The sequence below is a fragment of the Rattus norvegicus genome, chromosome 11, assembly GCF_036323735.1.
Source record: "Rattus norvegicus strain BN/NHsdMcwi chromosome 11, GRCr8, whole genome shotgun sequence".
Taxonomy (NCBI): domain Eukaryota; kingdom Metazoa; phylum Chordata; class Mammalia; order Rodentia; family Muridae; genus Rattus; species Rattus norvegicus.
Window position 1 is genome coordinate 98618952 of NC_086029.1, and position 20473 is coordinate 98639424.

The 20473-nt window shown below is 39.9% G+C and overlaps 1 protein-coding gene across 4 annotated transcripts in view; it reads right to left on the bottom strand.

The window, feature by feature from the left end:
* Positions 1 to 20473, bottom strand: part of Prkdc (protein kinase, DNA-activated, catalytic subunit) — a 217548-nt gene that overhangs the window by 74000 nt on the left and 123075 nt on the right. For all 4 annotated transcript variants that reach the window (NM_001108327.2, XM_039088537.2, XM_008768933.4 and 1 more), the window contains 9 exons: positions 16165 to 16289; positions 15916 to 16065; positions 11602 to 11775; positions 11017 to 11115; positions 9554 to 9761; positions 6324 to 6513; positions 5018 to 5233; positions 3015 to 3127; positions 2561 to 2692 (listed from right to left, as the gene is read on the bottom strand). In NM_001108327.2, the coding sequence (NP_001101797.2) occupies positions 2561 to 2692; positions 3015 to 3127; positions 5018 to 5233; positions 6324 to 6513; positions 9554 to 9761; positions 11017 to 11115; positions 11602 to 11775; positions 15916 to 16065; positions 16165 to 16289 (1407 nt within the window). The remainder of the gene's footprint in view (positions 1 to 2560; positions 2693 to 3014; positions 3128 to 5017; positions 5234 to 6323; positions 6514 to 9553; positions 9762 to 11016; positions 11116 to 11601; positions 11776 to 15915; positions 16066 to 16164; positions 16290 to 20473) is intronic.

Genomic DNA, 20473 nt, shown 5'->3' on the forward strand with positions numbered 1-20473 from the left:
GAAGAACAGAGACAAATAATAGAACAGAGACTGAAGGAAGGGCCAAAAAGTCACTGTGTCACTTGAGACTCACCAAAGTGAAGTGGTACTTGCTGACAGGAACCTAGTGTGGTGGTTCCTGAGGAAGTCCAGCTAGCAACTGACCAATGAAGATAAGAAGTGGATGATTGGAACCAACCATCAGATAGAGCACAGGGAACCTGGTGTGGAGCTGGCGGAAGTACTGGAGGAGCGGAGGGGGACCTGCAACCCCATGGGAAGAACAGCATAGACTGGCCTGGATACCCAATTCTCTGAGTCTAGACCACCAACCAATGGCTCCACATATATATGTAGCAGGGGTTGGCCTTGCCTGACAGAAATGGGAGGGGGAGGTCCTTGGTTCCGGAGAGGCTTCATGCCCCAGAGTAGGGGGATGCTGGAGTGGTGGGGTGGGAGAGTACTCTCATATAGGCAAAGGGGAGGGCAGATGTGGGGTGGGGGACTGGCAGAGAGGGAACCAGAAAGTAGAATATCATTTGAGATGTAAAAGAAAAGAAGGATTAATAAAAAAATAAGTTAAAAAAGAGAATAAAAGTGAAAAAGTACTCTATTTTATAAAAGCAACATCAAAATCAACGAACCATGATTTGTCTTTAGGTAAAACATCTTTAAACTCTCATAATATTATTATACAAAATTTTATAAAATTATTTAAAAAACTTGTTACTTTTCCAGTCTGTGGAAAAATACTACCATCCACTTCATCTCCTATCTACTGTTTTGTAACCTGCTACTTTGATTCAACATGCTATTAACAGGTTTGTTAGCTGACTACTTATCCTTGAGACCTATGTAGGAATCCCTTCACTTGTCGGAGAATTGTAAATACTCATGTCTGTGAGACCAACTACAGTAGTGACTGAAGTAAAAATGTCCTAATCTGGATGTGGTGGTGCACACCTTTAATCCTAGCTCACAGCAGGCAGAGGTAGACAGATCTGTGAATTTGAGGCTAGTCTGGTTTACATAGTGAGTTCCAGGATTATGAAGAGAGACTATGCCTCCAAAAAATTATATGAAATAAATTAACTTTAATCAATCCAATTAAAAAAAACAAAAACAAAAAAACAAAAAAATCCCTCAGCATCAGATAGTGCTGCCTGCTGGGCCTCTGACAGATGCTCCCCTTTGCTGCTTCCATGGGTCCCAATCAGGGGGAGGGGGTGGGGGAGGGGATAGATCAGCTTAGCTTCTTCTGGCTCACCCTAGCAGCATATACAACATGTACTCCATAAACAATCATTTCTTTTTAAGATTTATTTATTTATTATAGATGAGTACACTGTAGCTGTCTTCAGACACACCAGAAGAGGGCGTCAGATTCCATTACAGATGGTTGTGAGCCACCATGTGGTTTCTGGGAATTGAACTCAGGACCTCTGGAAGAGCAGTCAGTGCTCTTAACCACTGAGCCATCTCTCCAGCCCAACAAACATTTCTTAAATAAAGTACTAGAACTAGAAGTGGATAATTAAAGTGCTAGAATACCTCTCCTCAAAGAACAAAAAAAAAATGCAGTCTTGCCTCTTTAAAGCAATATGAACCAGTTCTGTTTTCTAAACACAAAAGGTATGAGTTCTGACACAATCTTAAGCCTGTAACTGCCAACAATATTATACATGGTGGTTTGCTCTGGTCTAAAGAGAACTCAAGGAAGAGCAGATATCCACTCTGCATAACAGGCAATAAACAGTGCACTAAACAACTTAGAAATGAAGAGCACAGGAAGACAGGTGTCTCTTTCTTGCCTGATACTCAGAGATACCTATAGCTTTGGCCACATATCCAAGCACTGGTAACCTCCAGTCTTTATCTAATCATAATCTCAATGGCATAAGACTATTTGGAGAATATGGTATAAGAATATGAAGGTACTTCATGGTGACAAAAATCCTGTGAAAAGTTACATGATTATGCATGGACAAAGTTCTATATGTGAACATATGGGAAATAAGGACAATGAATGAGGTCTCTAATTTCTTGATGCATCTACGTAAAGGTCTCAATATTTTACTATAGTAATATAAACTGTCTCCACTGGAGGAAGCCTGGCAAGGGTACTTGTCTAATACAGTTAAAAAAACTATTTTCAATTCAGAATTATTTAGATCAAAAAGTATACAAGACAGTGATCTAAATGACTTTTTAAGCTCTTCAAACTTTATGCTGATATTTTTCTCCCATTATTTCATTCTGACATTGAGTAAGAAATATAAATGTCGATCTGATTGTAAAGATCTCCTTGTGGCTGAGAGCACACTTGCCTGACGAAGGCACTTAGTGTTAGTGCACACTCTCAGTAACTGTGTTAAGGTCTCCTCATAAGACAAGAAAGCACAGAAGTAGGAAATGTGAATTAGGGTAGTCCTTAAGTGTACCATTTAAGGGAAATTGCCACTTCTGTAAGACCATTTTTTTTCCCCTAGACATAGTAGATCCCTAAACTACACACAGAGTTTCTAATGTGACCATAAAACATGGTTCTAATGTGACCATAAAACATGGTATCTGGACAGACCTGGGCCACAGCCTGCAAGGGGGTGATCAGACTGCTGTGCTGGATCTGGATATCAGGAAGGTCGCCATGACGATAACTTCTGTAAAGAACAACCTGGGCATCCTGCTTCATTTTTAACTCACTCTTGATATCCTATAATCACCAGAAGCAAAGAATGAAAATTGAGATTTCATATACAGATAGTAGATTGATCTATGTTTCAATATACCATATTGAATTTCTTGCCATACCTGAATTTCTTGTTTGTTTATAGACAGGACCTGTAAACCTGCCATGCTAGCTCTTTTCTTTTAAAACCAGATATCATGAATATCCTTTATGCACAGTGATGTCAGAAGATATCTATACCACGCTGTTACTGCAATTTTGTAGACCAATATTGGACAGAACTTATTTCCTTAGTATACTGTCTGTGAGGCAATATAAGTATTGAATTCTTGAAGAAGATACAAACCTTTTCTAGTTTTTGCTCCATGAGACCCCTTTTGGCATACAGCAAACTCAGTTTTTCTTGGTCCTTTAAAAATCGTCTGCGTAATCTCAGAATTTCTGTCTGGCTGTGAGTGCCTGAAGAATATAAGGCAGGTTTGCCAACTCATGGTCAATTAAACAACATGTACAGTTGACTTCCATTCTTTCCCAGGATCCCAAAAGTGAAAGTGTGGGCTAATCTCTACTTTTAAGTAGTCATTTAGTGACTTGTTAAGGACACAAACCAATAAGGAATAGCAGGAAGGGCAGTGGAGCAATTCTGAACTCTAAAGAACACGAGAGCTATAACTGTCTCAGGAAGCTGCAATTAAACGGTGGACAAAGCATGGACCCAGTGCGGTTACAGCCGAATGTTCATGGTCTGCGGCGACCAGCCCCATGGGGGAGAAAGCAAGGACATGGCAGCAGATCTGCAGGAAGTGTGAGGTGGAAAGGCCAGTCCAGCAAATAGTGCCAAGAGGGCTAGGAATCCTGCAGCTGCCTTTCTCCAGTGGATCTAAAGAGTAGATCAGGTAGCATATTAGGTCCATGAAAGGTCTGCTGAGTGAGCAGAGGGTCTCCATACCATGGGCAGGAAGGAAGCTGGAAAGGGAAGGTCTGTAAGAAACTTAAGACAAAATATTGGCTGGTAAGATGACTGAATGATAAAGGGCTTGTTGTCACCCCTAATGACTTGAATTTGATGCCCTGAGAACCACATAAGAGAGAGGATTTCTGAAGTGTTCTTTGACCATTGCATTTTGGGTAGGTGTCCTCCCTCCGTCTGTCTGTCTCTGTCTCTGTCTCTCTCATACCCTCCCCTCCGCCCGCACACCCACACACACCCCACATGCACAAAATTAATAGGCATTTTTTTAAGAAGACAAAAAATGTTGGGAAAATACCAATGTATAATTCAGGGAAATTTGGATAAACGTGAAGATCTAAGCATGTAAGCCAAAATGATTATCAAAAAAATAAAAGGAAAAAAAAAAAGATCGTATACAAAGGGACCCAATCACAAGAATGATTTTGTCAAAGAGCACTGAGGACAGATTCTGAGACATAATTAGACAGAGGATGTGACCTTAGGCCATGACCAGGTAGGTATAAAATGTGTCATAGAGGGCGAGGACGACAGACAAACCATAAATGTCAGTCATGTGAAGCCAGAAGATAGTAAATAATGATGTAGAGAAAAGCAGCAGTAAAAACCATGGCTTGGGGCTGCAGTGCTTGCTGCCCAGTCAGAGGACCATTGCTCAATTTCTCACACCTATAACTCTAGCTCCAAGATACAGCACCCACTTCTGAGTTTTGTAAAGAGCTATCTTTTCCCCGGCCCTTTCAGTGCTGAGTCTGGAGCCCTACCAGGCTTTCTGCCATTTAGGTATCACATTGGCTCTGAAATGAGGTCATTCCTACCTACTTATTATCAAGCTGCTAAGGCCCAAAAGGTCCATGTTTCCCAGGACATCAATCCAACTGGAATATATAGAATTACCAGCATGAATTCTGCTCTACACAAACTTTGCTTCAACTAATTTTGTGTTCCTTCCACTCAACATAAATGTCACTTTCTTCCTATCTTCATCCTTTTTCTCAGTTCTCTTCCTGCTTCCTAGGCTTCCAGGATCTTCTAAAACATCCTTCCTCTATCTAGTCTTTCCAAATGCTTGCTCCACACTCTGTCTGGATTTAAAATTTCAACCCTGACGCTGGCTTACAAATTCTATCCCATTCACTGCTCTACCTACTCCAAATGCTCCCCAAAATTCAAGAAATAAATGCTTATCACACACTTAAAAGGACACTGAAAAATAATGTTTTCAACATAGTAGGTGTCCAGACAACAATTTCCTAATTGAATTTTGATGATTTCTTTAGTTTTCAAGGAAATATAGACAGTCAGAAATATGCTCTCCCCACTTAAGCATCTGCATAAGGAGACAATGCACTGGAAGCACGTTCCAGCTGTTAACTTACCACTTTTTACTTGGTTATCCACCTCATCACCAGGCAGGCCCAGCTTTTTTGTCCCGAAGTCAGGTCCTACTGACTTCCAGGATACTCTTTGTGACTTTTCACTCTTCTTGTGGGAAAACAGCAAGGAAGAAGACAAGGACTCTGAAGAGAAGACTGTATGATCTGCCATTAGGTCAATGCTGCTTCCAGTTAGCCAATCAAATGAGCTCCTTTCAACTACAACACAAAGGAAGAGAGCACTGAGGATGCTGCCACCAGGCAACACAGCATGAAGCATAGCACAGGGTAGCAGAATCATAGAAGCATAGCACAGGGCAGCAGAGTCATAGAAGCATAGCACAGGGCAGCAGAATCTGCTGGCAGACAGGTACTGGGCATCTGCAATTACCTGTGACACTGGGCTGAGGCCAAGGTACTTGGTATAAGATCCAAAGCAGACCAGGCACCTGGGCCGCAGGACTCACTATATTTAGAGTGAGTGTCACTATATTTAGAGTTCCAGTGTGATTATTCAAATTAGTTTTCCTTTCATAAACAACTGAATGGGAAACTAATTATATAAAGGAAATTGCTTAAGTGTTTATACCAAACAACTAAGTGGACTAGAAAGGTGACTCACTGTTTAATAAGAAACTTGCTGACCCTGTAGAGGACCTGGCTATGGTTCTCAGCAGCCACATTAGTTTACAAAACATCTGTAACTCCAATTTCCAATTTCAGGAGTCTGAGCCCTCCTCTAGCCTCTGCTGGCACCAGGCATATACATGTATACATGTAGGTAAAATACTCAAACATATAAAATAAAAATGGTTAATGCTATTTTGCTCTTGAGTTAAGATACTTTAAACGTGACACCTTAAATAATTTTATGTAAAATCAAACCAAACCCAGCAAGCCACAATCAGATTTTTTTTTAAATAATCTTTTTCTCCCTCTTAAACAATGTGGAAAACCAAAAGTAACACTTACCACTTCAACCATTTTTAAATGCATGATTCAAAAGCATTAAGTCCGTTCCATCGACACTATGCAGAACACTTTCCTCTTACAAAAGTGAGGCTCTGTAACTATTTACCTCTAACCCCATCACCTCCACACAAACCCTGAAAACTGACACTTTCTCAAAGGATCAGGCTACTCTGAAGACCTCCATTGTTTTTCTTCTTAAATGACACTTCTTCCTTATAGCCTTTGTGACTTATGTTATCACTTTCTCTTACCAAAAAAAAAAAAAAAAAAAAAAAAAAAAAAAAAAATCTATGTCCTTGCAACAGAAATTGATGTCAAAGGCCTGGCCAGGTATTACCTGAAGTTTGTGTTGGAGTGAAATCATACTGCTGTTGGGTGGCCCGCACTTGTCCAGGCTTCTGCCTTCGGTCTGACGGGGACCCTTCTTGGGTTTGGGTATTGAGAGTACTTGGAAAGGCCTGGGTCTCAATAAACATCGGGGTAAGAACAGTACTACGAAAACGCCAGTCAGGATCTATAGTATATTCCTATAGAAAGAAAAGTTACAAAGAACATGATGTTCCTTCTCTAGCCAAGAGAAATAAAAGATCTGTATGACAAGAACTTCAAGTTTCAGGACAGAGAAATTAAAGAAGATCTCAGAATATGAAAAGACCTCCCATGCTCATGTATTGGCAGGATTAACATATTAAAAATGGCCATCTTGCCAAAAGCAATCTACAGATTCAATGCAATCCCTATCAAAATTGAAACTCAAATCTTTAGAGTTACAAAGATCAATTTTCAAATTCATTTGGAATAACAAAAAACCCAGGATAGTGAAAACTATCCTCAACAATAAAAGAACTGTATTACAGAGCTACAGTGATAAAAAAACTGTATGGTGTTGGTACAGAGATAGGCAGGTAGATAATGGAATAGGATTGAAGACCCAGAAATGGGCCCACACACCAATGGTCATTTGATCTTTGACAAAGGAGCTAAATCCATCCAGTGGAAAAAGAGACCATTTTCAAGAAATGGTGCTGGTTCAACTGGAGGTCAGCAGGTGGAAGAACACAAATTGATCCATTCTTATCACCATGTACAAAGCTCAAGTCCAAGTGGATGAAGGACCTCCACATAAAACCAGATACACTGAAACTAATAGAAGAAAAAGTGGGGAAGAGCCTCGAACACATAGGCACAGCGGAAAATTTCCTAAACAGAACACCAATGGCTCATACTGTAAACTCAAAAATAGACAAATAGGACCTCATAAAATTGTAAAGCTTCTGTAAGGCAAAGGATATTGTCATTGGGACAAAATGGCCACCAACAGATTATGAGATGATCTTTACCCTAACCCTAACCCTACATTCGATAGAGGGTTAATATCCAATACATATAAAGAACTCAAGAAGTTAGACTCCAGAGAATCAAATAACCCTATTAAAAAGTGGGGTACAGAGCTAAAACAAGAATTCTCAATTGAGGAATATCAAATGGCTGGGAAGCACCTAAAGAAATGTTCAACATCCTTAGTTATCAGGGAAATGCAAATCAAAACAACCCTGAGATTCCACCTCACTCCAGTCAGAATGGCCAAGATCAAAGACTCGGGTGACAAAAGATGCTCCAACATATAAAAAAGACATGTGCTCCACTATGTTCATAGCTGCCTTATTTATAATAGCCAGAAGCTGGAAAGAACCCAGAAGTCCTTCAACAGAGGAATGGATACAGAAAATGTGGTACATCTACACAATGGAATATTATTCAGCTATCAAAAACAATGACTTTATGAAATTCATAGGCAAATGGATGGAACTAGAAAATATCATCCTGAGTGAGGTAACCCAATCACTGAAAAACACATGTGATATGCACTCATTGATAAGTGGATATTAGCCCAAATGCTCGAATTACCCTAGATGCACAGAACACAAGAAACTCAAGAAGGATGAACAAAATGTGGATGCTTCATTCCTTCTTTAAAAGGGGAATAAGGGGTTGGGGATTTAGCTCAGTGGTAGAGCGCTTGCCTAGCAAGCACAAGGCCCTGGGTTTGGTCCCCAGCTCCGAAAAAAAAAAAAAAAAAGATTTAAAAGGGGAATAAGAATACCCTTAGGAGGGGATAGGGAGGCAAAGTTTAGAACAGAGGCTGAAGGAAAGCCCATTCAGAGCCTACCCCACATGTGGTCCATACATATACAGCCACCAAACTAGATAAGATGGATGAAGCAAAGAGGTGGCAGGCTGACAGGAACCGGATGTAGATCTTTCCTGAGAGACACAGCCAGAATACGGCAAATACATAGGCGAATGCCAACAGCAAACCACTGAACTGAGAATGGGACCCCATTGAAGGAATCAGAGAAAGGACTGAAAGAGCTTGAAGGGGCTTGAGACCCCATATGAACAACAATGCCAACCAACCAGAGGTCCCAGGGACTAAACCACCTTCCCAGGGACAGACCCATGGTTCCAGCTGCATATGTAGCAGAGGATGGCCTTGTTGGGCACCAATGGGAGAAGCCGTTGATCCTGCCAAGGATGGACACCCCGCCAGTGTAGAGGAATGTCAGGGCAGAGAGGTGGGAAGAGGTAGGTGGTTATTGAGGGGGAACACTCTTATACAAGAAGGGGGAAGGGGGATTTATGGACAGGAAACAGGGAAAGAAGATAACATTTGGAATGTAAAGAAAACGTCCAATTATAAAAGAGAGATATAAATAAACTTATTTTATTCATGCCTGTATTCCCTTCTTAAGGTATCTCATTATGATTCTTCATCAAATAACCTTTGTTTTCTTTTTAGGAGTTTCTGTTTTTCAGCATTAAAAGACTGTCACAGAAATCCACAAATGGTTAAAAAATATCCGATCATGTGATATCCAATTCGAACTGATACATCTGTAAGGCAACCCCTATACCTAGGGCTTAGGAAATATGGAAGAAGGGCCAGAAAGATTGTTAAGAACCAGAAGACCAGGAGATCTACTTTACGAGTATGCACTCTAAGAAAGTATCACAAGTCAGTAAAAGCCAAGGCAGGAAATAGGAGGTGGGATTCTGGTAGGAGATTTGCCCCAAATCCTGAGGAGGCAGACTCAAGAAATTGAGAAGAAGTATAGCCATCTGACATTCCTAGAATAGAATGAATAGGTTAATTGAGTTATGAGCTAGTCAGAGAACAAGCCAAGCTTATGGCCTGGGCATCTGTGAATAAGTAATTAAGTCTCAGAGTCATTATTTTGGGGACTGGGGCATAGGTGGAAAAGTCCGTGTGTTATAGCACACAGACAGACAGACACACACATACACACACACACACACACACACACACACACACACACACACACACACACACACACAGAGGAAAGTGAGTGGTTCAAGTGGAGTCTGAGAATATTAAGAGTGTGAGACACCACGGGGCAAGAAGGCACATGTTCATATCATAAAAAAGGAGTAGGTGCATCTTCCAAGAAAATTAAGAAAGGTAGTTTAATAATATTAGAAGACATTCATCAACAACAAGGGAAATATATAATAGTCACCAGAATTAGAAGGAAAACAGCACTTTACCTGAAATTCACATTCTGAAAGAGGATGCTCAAAAATGGGGTTTAGATAATCTGGGCTCATCCTGGTCATTTCAAGCAGAAAATTTGTTGCTAAACTTAAAAAGTGGACTTCTATCTTGGGAGAATATAAAGAATTTAATGCCAACAATCGGTCCAATGTATTGGATGGCAATCTCGTTTCATGGCTCCAGAAATTCCGAATAATTAGTCTGAAAAGTGAAGAGAAAAATATGGGTAAATACCAGCAGATGAAAGGAAATACTGCCCATAGTATCATGTGGGGACTTCATAGATTTTCATCCACAGAAATCTTGGTCAACGGGAAACCATATCAAAACATGAGTAAGAAAAACCAGATGTTTTAAAGGACAAATATCCCCAAACTATAGCATATATGTTAAACTGGATGACTGTCTATCCCCTGGAGAGTTTAGTATATAGTACTAACAATTCTAAAAATCAAAATTGTTTTACAAATATTAGTAGTTGTAGTCCACTCAATAGAAGAGCACGTGCCTAGTATGATCTCTGGTTTAGATGCCTACAATCAAAAGCAAATTTCATAAAGTCCTTCACTCCTTTGCTAAAAAAGTTCACCATAAAAATGACTGTTATGGGGCTGGGGATTTAGCTCAGTGGTACAGCGCTTACCTAGGAAGCGCAAGGCCCTGGGTTCGGTCCCCAGCTCCGAAAAAAAGAACCAAAAAAAAAAAAAAAAAAAAAAAAAAAAGACTGTTATAATGTATTGAAAACATAATTTAGAATTAAGTTAAGACTGAGAATATGGGTCAGTTATTACATTGCTAGTCAGATAAATCTGAGGCTCTTGGTTCAATCTTCAATACTGTCCAAAAAGAAAAACAAAACAAAACAAAACAAGGTGGACTTTTCAACAAACAAGTACTTAAAAAATTTAAATGTAAACTATTAAAAGTTCAATTAATTTAAAATTGAAACAGAGGCAAGTAAGTATTATGTCAAGTCATATTTAAAACTTTGTCCTCTATAATGCAGTTGGCATGTAAGATGTTCATATAACTGAGTTAAAATACTTTAGAGAAGAATTATCATAGATCACATCTCCCCATCGCATAAACACTATGTTTTCTTCCTAATGCTAAAGTGTCCAACTCTTCATGTAAACCTAATATGTATAATATGATCTTAACTATTTGTGTTAAATGGGAAACAGAACAGTTGCTTCCACTTGAAAATCTTTAACTCACAGCATAAGCACTTTGTTGTAACCACCTTCCAATGAGTTTTATTTTGAAATAACCTGTCAGGATTACAAAATCTTATTCCTCATACAGTGATTTAAAACACGTTTCACTAAGGATTAGAAAGTAGGAAGTACTTTTCTCTGTAGGAAGCAGAGAAAATGATATCACAGTAAGCACTTTAACCTAGTCTAAAAAGCAATAACCTAGTCCTGATCTAATTTATTCTAGAAGAAGTACACACTGGAGTCCAAGGTTCTCATCAATCAGTCCTTGAATCAGCACATCTTTTGCGAGTTTAAATATTTCCTGGGAGTCTTCATCCATTTGACTCTCTGGATCTCTGTTTGAGAAAATAACAAAATATTAGTATTCTGCTTTATTCTAATAACAGAGTCTGTATTAAAGTATAGGTGGTTTTTGCATGCGACTGATGGCCAAGGCAGTTTGGTGTGAGATCAGGATGACCTTCTTTCTGTGCCCTGAGTCCTGTCACCTCTACAGGCATCTGAGGGATGATACTGCCTGGGAGATGATCTCTTAAAAGTTATACCATGAAGATTAAAAAAGGCACTCATATACTTAAAAAAAAGATTGTGTGTGTGTGTGTGTGTGTGTGTGAGTGTGTGTGCGCGCAGGCGCACACATATGTGATACTACATCAGAAACAAGTACATGGGGAGGACCAAAATCTGAGTTGGTCTTCTGATCTCTGTGTGCAGAGGCACATGCCTGTGAATGCATAAACACACACACACACACACACACACACACACACACACACACAACCTTTTTAAAAGAATGATATAAAATGCAATGAATGGCTAACCTGTAATTGTCATGAATCCACATAAGAATATTATACATTTGTTCTCTACATGTTGGAGAAGGATGGGAAACAAATTCCACAACAGGATTCAGAAGTTCTCGGAGTTCCGTTGGTTTTAATTTTGCCACCATCTTATAAATTATATCCAAACACACCTTTTGTCTTTCATCATCTCTATAATAAAGATTTTTCATAACACATAAGTTTAACAATGATTATTATCATACTTACCAAGTATGAAAAGAAACATTTTCATCTTGTTCTAAAGTTTCAAAGGTTATTATAATTTATAAAAGTACATTTCAAGTCTACTAGTAAAAGAGTAATGAAAACGTGGCACATGTAGACACATACACAATAGAGTTTTATTCGGTTATAAAGAAAAATGAAACCAGGAAAAGGATAGGAAATATACTAAAGTAACCCAGAGAGACAACTCTAGTAAGTGGATCCTAGATCTGAAATTGCAGATTTGTATGTTTAATTTGTAGTATCTATATAGAAAGGGCCCAATAGACATGAGAGGGGAAGATGCCTTAAGTGCAAAGTGGATAGAAAAATACCTGAGATAATGAAAAGTAGATAGAGCATGGGCTGAGAATAAGAGTAGGGAAAGGTATGAGTGGAGATTAGGATAAAAGGATGGGGCAGAAGACAGGTTTGGGGGTGATTAACCAAAACAAATGAGCGACAGAGCCTTATAGAAAGTCATTACTTTCCAAGTTAATTTAAAAGTAGATTTTGTTTATTTGCTTTTTTTCCTTTTAGTTTTTCAAGACAGAGTTTTCTCTGTGTATGGGCTCAGTTATTCTAGAATTCTTTCTGTAGACCAGGCTAGCCTTGAGCTCACAGAGATCCACCTGACTCCTGAGTGCTGGGATTAAAGGGTACCTACCACCACCCCAAAAAGTAGACTTTTAAGAGTATGAACAAAGGCACACTGCACGGGTGGACACACTGCATGGGTGGACACACTGCATGGGTGGACACACTGCACGGGTAGACAATAGCCGTGGGTGGACAATAACCGTGGGTGGACAATAACCGTGGGTTACTAAGCTAAAATCCAAGTAGCCAGTGAATAAGCTACCTCCCTCTACACTGATGGTCAGGGAAGCTCCAGAGAACCTCAGAATAATACAGGTTGTTGCTATTATTCTTAGTTGCTTACTAGAACTAAATGGTAAGACTCTGCTACTGAAACATCATATACTCTAATTATAGAGAAATTAAATTAGACCTGACTTGCGAACATCTTCCCTGGCTAGCTTTGACAGTTCTATAAGAGCTGTGTAATCCAGACCACTGAGGAAAACTCACCATTGGTTCTACCTAGTAGTAGACCTCACATGTAAGGCAAGATATGCCCAATGGGAACAAAATAATCATGGGAGGTAGAGAGAGGGAGGGGACAGGGAGGGAGAGAGAACGGAAAGGGAAGGTGGTGGGGGGGCAGGATCAGGTGTAGGAGGAGTAGGAGGACAGAAGTACAGATGGTCAGGAATTTGAATGGAGTTGTATAGATTGGGAGATGAGGAACCTGGGGTAGCCACTAGAAAGTCCCAGATGCCAGGGAAGCAAGAGGTTCCCAGGGATGTCATTAGCCGACATACCCAACAACGGGGAGACAGAACCAGCAGAGACTATATCCAGAGGTTAGGCATGGCCCCCAGTTGAGGGATGGGGTCACCTATCCATCTCAAGAATTTTAACCCAGAATTGTTCCTGTCTAAAGAAAATGCAGGGAAAAAGAGGGGAGTAGAGACTTAAGAAAAGGCCATCTAGAGACTGCCCCACCTGAGGATCCATCCCATTTGCAGACACAAAACCCAGATACTACTGCTGATGCCGAGAAGCACTTGCTGACAGGTGCCTGATATAGCTGTCTCTTGAGAGGGTCCGCCACAGTCTGACAAATACAGATGAGGATGCTCATAGCCAACCTTCAGACAGAGCACGGGGACTCCAATGAAAGAGGTAGGGGAAGGACTGAAGGAGCTGAAGGGGATTGTAATCCCATAGGAAGAACAACAATATTAACCAACCAGACCCCCCAACCCTCCCTCCCCCGACCTCTCAGGAACTAAACCACCAAAGAGTATACATAGGGGATTCATGGCTCCAGCTGCACATGTAGCAGAGGATGATCTAATCTGGCATAAATGGGAGAGGAGGCCCTTGGTTCTGTGGAGGATCAATGACCCAGGATACTAGAGCAGTGAGGCAGGAGTGGGTTGGTGGGTGGGGAGCACCCTCATAGAAGCAGGAGGAGGGAGGATGGGACAAGGGGTTTATGGAGGGGAAACTGAGGAGGGGAATAACACTGAAATGTAAATAAATAAAATAGATAAAATAACCAATAATTAAAAAAAGATGTACCCATTGGTCTGATAGTGATATGAATGCTATGGTAGTAACCAACTGCTTTCTGATTAGTCTGAGGCCTGCTGTATAGACCTTGTCAAAAGCTCATGGCTAGGGAGGTCATATGCCCCTAAGGAGAAAATTTACTATTGTTGTTTTGCTAAATAATAGACATTTCTAAATATTTATGTTCATACCCACAGATTAATGATACTTTCAGCCTTGACCAGAAAAGTTTCCTTTTGTAAGTGGATGATGGTTAACATAGACTAACAACTTTTCAGAGTTCTGAGAAGTGACTATTAATTATTCAGTCCTAAACAGGACAGCTAGATGACTCGTACCCAGTCCCCCCAAGTATCAGGAAGCATCACTGATCAAGAGTAGAAAGAAGTTAAGACCCAAAGGGCAGGGAAGAATGCCGTGAATGCTGTTTCTGAGACAGGAGATGCACTCACAAATGGCCGCCTGAACAGGACTGAACCTATTAACGCTCTATCACTGGCTTTTGATGGGAGCTCACGACACTCCACACCACTGCAAAGCTATTAGTAGTTAGCAGTTGCTGGGAGAGGTAAATCTTTTTTCTTCACTGGTACAGCCACTTTTTTAACATACCCATAATCCAGTGAATAACTCCACATCCATGTACATACAAATTAAAACTCAATGGACAATTAAAAACAGAAGAGGGGGTGGGGAGGAAAGTCAGAGTAGGGAGGTATGTTGGTAGGAATGGCAGTGGGACAGGGGACCACAGAGAACTTGGAGTGATTCTTATAAAAAGACATTACATTCAGGTGTATGTGCAAAACTATGAAAGAATACATAAAAACTATTTTTAAAAAAGGAATCATAAAATGATTACCATGTACAACTGAACATCCCTCCTACTAAAAAGAGTTAACCAGGAAGAAACTGGCACATGCAACCAAGGAAGACTAAAATGTAAAAATACAAAAATATGAAGTAATATTAATAATCAATGGGAAGCTTAAACAATCTTTCAAGATGAATCTTACCCCAAAAAAAAACCGAGAGTTACACAGTATCATGGCTAAAACATACTAAATTTTTAAAGAGCTGAAAAGAGAAAGGCAGACTAGTTTATTCATAGTCATATTAATTTCTCAGTTGTAATAATCATGACTGTGATTACTATGATCATGTAAAAGGAGAACAGGTGAAGGATATATGGGAATTTTGTATAAAATCTTTTAAATTTTCATAACTATAAGATTATTTCAAAATAAAGTTCATTTAAAGAAACTGATGGTGACAGACAAAATCAGCTAAAATTATGAAGGACTTAGGTGAGACCACTTTCAGGTGCTACCTAGTCCGTCAGAGAGTGATCTAAATGTGTTCAGAGTCCTAAATATCTGAGGGTCTCCTGTTCCTAAAAGCAGTCAGCTTTCAGCAAGTTCCGAGAGAGCAGAACACAATGTCATTTAGTCTTTGTCATCAGTATATTACATACTTACCAGTACTTAACCACTGTGAACGTGTAATATACACAGTGGTCACAAATGTAAGAAGACAGAGAAATAAGGGACTGACTGCTTTATTTTAAAATTACTTTCTACTTGACTGAAACTTTGAAAAGTGAACAATTTTAACCATTAGAAGGTTCCTGCCTATCAAAACAGGTACAGAACAGAAAGAAAGCCATGCACAAATCTAAAGACAGCCTGAAGTACTGCATTACAGCAGTGCTCTTCATTTGTATGAGAAATGGGACTACATGCCGCTCGCTGCCTGAGGCTCCAGAAACAGATGGGCTGGGATGGGATCTCATTTCCCTCCTACCCTCTCACCACTTTACCTCTTGGATTGAAATTTCGAATGTTTCTCTTGAACACCTAAAGTGGCTCGTAGTGAAAGGAGATACAGGGGCGAGAGAATATTTGTGACTTTGCTGTATTCTAGTCAGTGAAGCCTAATACTTACCTATGTCTCATGACTTGAAGAAAGTCCTTACTCTTTAACTGTAAGTATAGGCCTGTGATCGCCTCTGCTCGACAAAGTACCACTTCCAGACAAAGCGTCTTCATTACTCCATGAAATTTTGGCAGCAGAAAGAACAAAGCATTCAAGAACCTTGGTAGGTAGAGAGAGGTTCATGAGAAGATGGCTGCTGACACACTCCCTCACCTGCTCTGCTATCCAAGTCCCATGCCTCCTGCCATTGTCCCTTACCTGTCAGCAAGAGGAGGGAAGCCCTTCACTATTTTGTTTAAGCATACGATAAATTTGTCTTCCATAGTATTTTGATGTTGCTTTAGTTGTTTTACAACCAGTTCATATACCGACTCTGCTATCACCTGAAAAATTAAGTTTCCTTTCAAACACATAAAAGTAGAACACTGTGTAAAGTGCTGAGACCAAAATCTATTTTAATTACTCAAGTTAAGGAGCATGTCCAATGTTATGACCTTCACTGAGGTTTTCACTCAAGTGATGAAACTGAGTGGTAGGAATGGCCACCAGACAGTCGTAAGGCTCCCAGGCCTCGACTGCTACAGTGAGTGAGCAAGGCCATACCTTGGGCACTGTGCGATGCCCCGTGCTTCCTTCTGACACAGAAATACCGCAATTAAGTCCTATTTATAGTTTAACATTTATCAAATACAGTTCAAGATACATTTTAGGTTAGGTGCCTTGATCAAGTACTCACACTGAACTCTAGTCCAACAGACCCAATCACGGTCTTTCTGCATGGATCAGTCTCTGCATCCTTTAGCGCTAACTGTTCAATATTCATTAGTAAACTGTCAGTTCCTGACCTGAAGTGAAAGCTCTCTAGAGCAGAGGTGGGTCCTATCTGTTTCCTGCTGTGTCTCTATGGTCTGAAACATGTAAGATTTCAAAAACAAGTACTCAGTGTGGACAGTGTATTCAAGACAGACTGGTTGGAAGTTATGAAAATACTCATTTCAGTGTGCTTACTTACAAATATGGAAGATCATTAAAATTGTTTAAAAGGGTAAATCGATAGTTTTTGAAGACAAATTTGCTCCTGCTTGAGACTATTTAAAAATTATGCTCAGACGAAATACTTAACCAGAAATTTCAATAATTTTAAAGCTCATGTATAATATTTTAATTATTTCACTGCTAATACATTCAGTGTATCTGTTAGGGCTGAAACATGATCAGCATGGAGTGCTGACAAGCCTAAGATGTATTTTTTCATTAAAATTATTTAATCCGGTATTTGGTTGAAATTGTCAGTTTAGCAAGTAAAAAGGGCAGACCCACTCACTCCTAAGAAGAGGTATCATGGAGAAGCTGAGAGTGGCTTGGAGAGAAACCACTCTGCTTAGGTTTCTTTTTATTTTTCAGATTCCTACACTAAATCTATACTAAATTTAATTCAGATAATAATGCAAGACTAAGTATGTATCAAGCAGAAATCTGAGTGATGAGAAAATAAAGCTAGAACTCCACTGTGGCTTCCTAAAATATGGTAAAGATAGAAAATAGCACATTTAAACCTAACACCATCACAATCATGTCCTAGCAAGGTTATTCTCAGGCAAATTTCTTAAATTTTACAGTGAACAGTGAATATGAAGACACAGCTTCCCAATATGCAGGAAATAAGCAATGAATGTAGGACCAGTCCTAAAGGAGTCACTTGGGCTGGAGAGATGGCTCAGAGGTTAAGAGCACTGTCTGCTCTTCCAGAGGTCCTGAGTTCAATTCCCAGCAACCACATGGGAACCATCTATAATCAGATCTGGTGCCCTCTTCTGGCCTGCAGGAATACATGCAGCCAGAAAGCTGTATGATGTATACATAATAAATAAATAAATGCTTAAAAAAAGTTAAAAAGAAAAATAAAGGAGTCACTTGGGCCACTGCCTTCTAGGGCTCCAGGAACATGATGAGAGGACATACCTAAGAGCTGGAAGATAGAGTGAAGGGCTAGCAAATGCCATTCCCTAGATCATTACACCTACTGTCATCCTTAACTCAGATTCAGTTATCTGCACTGGGCTATCTACATAAAACTAGTCCTATTAGCTACCAGTCAAGGAATGTCACAGGGCTCCCTTTACCTCTGAAGACTTCGGGAGATGGATTCTGAGCCCACCAGGCCCCAACAGATAGTTCCAAAACAAACAGCACCTTCGGCAGGATAGCAAAAAGCTATACGTGACAGATGAGATGGCAGGCACCATGGAAGGTGAGAATCCACTACTAATTTAGGATTCTCGGACTGATTACATGTGCACAGTGACATGAGTTTAAGAACAAGAACAGGGAAAACTGGTTTCTCAGTGAAGCTGAGTAAGTCACATGTGGCACCAGCATGCCGGATACTTAAACAAAGGAGCAGAGGCTCAGCTCACAGGTTCTGGGAGCCCCTGCTGTGCAGACAAGCTGTTTGGAGGAAGGCAGAGAGAGGGGAAGAGAGAAGGGGGGCAGTGGACTTAGGTGGGAGGGAGGGAAGGAGGAGGGGCAGACAGCGAGGGTGCTGGTCTCCAAAAAGGACAAAGGATAGATATAAATGAGATTTGAGTTGTTTTTTTGGGAGAGAAGGTAGATTGATTTTCTAAGTGGCTAGCCCCAGTTCCCCATCCACCACTGCTACACACCTCCATTCAATTTCCTAGGCTCTAGGAGTCAAGGCTCTAGACTCCTTCCAGAGTAATAAGGATCAGATATGATATGGGGAGCCCCCCTAAAAAACTAGAAAAATTTAAAATTAATTCATAAAAAGGACAGCTGTTTTTCACATGCTCAAACAAGTGGAATTTTATCCTTAACTAGAAAACTGTATACATTGGCAAGATTCATCCTCAGAGATGGTGAACTAATTGCTTGGACCTGATTCTCAAGGATTCCAGGTCTTCTTGCCTCATTTATCACTTCAGTTGGATCTAGTCAGAATTTCAGTCATGCCCTGAGCCTTCTAAGGAGACTGAGACTGGATAACAGTTGCTGGGGTTGGCTTTCTTAGGGCCTAACCAAATTTTCTAATTTTTCTACACCTCCCCACCCCTTTAAAGAATGTTTCATTGACCCTATTCAGCCGGGAAGAAGTTATGGAGAATTGTCAGCCCAATTCCCTGGTTTTGGGAGTCTGGTAATGGTTATTTTACAGATTATAGAAAAATGTTCATTTTAAGGGATAATTTGGGAATGGTCATAATTTTGAACAGGGAGGGAATAGGTGGAATTGTGTAGCCATAATCTTAATTGGTAGAAATCTTTATAAATGATTCAAAGTTGAAGTTATGATTACTTACATTGGTACAGAATTTATTTTGATACAGATTTAAGGTTTTCATTGGTATCAATTTCTTATACTGATATAAAACTTGAGATTAATATTGTTTCTCTTAGACATTGTGCCTATACAACTCATTTAAGAAGACAAAGCTTAGTTCTAGTCTTTCTAATAGCTGCCATTACAAACTGTTTTTAGATGATTAAGTAATATGAGTTTAGGGCCAGATAGCAAACTCATGGTTATGTTAGATTCTGATTTAATTAAAGGGTGTTTTTGCTATATTTCAATTAGAAATAGCTAAGTGTAGTCAAGGTTTAACAATTCAGATTACCTTACAGATAGACAGCCTTAAAAAGCACCAGAAATCCACAGAACGTGACATTTAATGTTATTTAATCATTTGCCATTGAGACATATCTGCTCCTGACAGCACACCCTTCCTGTTCAAAGAAGGTTCAAAGAAGAAATTGAGCATCTTGACCTCCAGCCGAGGTTGCTTATCTTGGCAAGACAGCCACCGGGCGGAAGTTGCCTATTTCATCTGCAGACAAAATACTTTCCAGGAAAAGGACACATTATGCAGAATAGTCAACTGTTGGCTCTGCCAAGACAGGGTAAACAGTCCTTAATAATTCTATTCTGTAAAAGTCTGTCCGATGACCCTGGGCCAGAAGGCTGAAGACAGATGCTCCAACATTTTGAGGAATTAGGTGGCTCTCCAGGTAGTCAGCTGGAGAGCCACAATTATTTAAGTTTGAAAAGCTGTGTTGAGTGCTTCCTGTATCCCCAGGTAATGACTAAGTTGCTTTCAGATTTCTGACAGGGTTGAAGACTAGTTATTGTCTCATAAACAAACTCAAGTTGTTTAACATTGAGAGAGAGGTTATAGAGTGGAAGACATGGTTTACACATGGTGTTATAGGTTAAAATATAAACAATCTAGGGATAGTTCTATAATTCTTTAAGTTAGGAATGATGGTAGAGTACTTTATCTAATTGACAAATATGATGGACTAGATATCATTTTTATATCATACTGTGTAATTACATGATTGCTATAGTTTTGTTCAATTTATGTATGGGAGAAGAAATTTTTATATTTTATTGGAAAGAAAAGGTGAGTTGTAGGGGCGGTCCTGTTCCCCAATTGGTATTTGATTTGTCAGTAGAGAGCCATGGTCCAATTGCTGGGCACAAGGTACAGATGGGATTTTCAGGTCCCTGGAGGAAAAGGGAAAGAGTAGAACCAGGCAACCATGTGAGGTC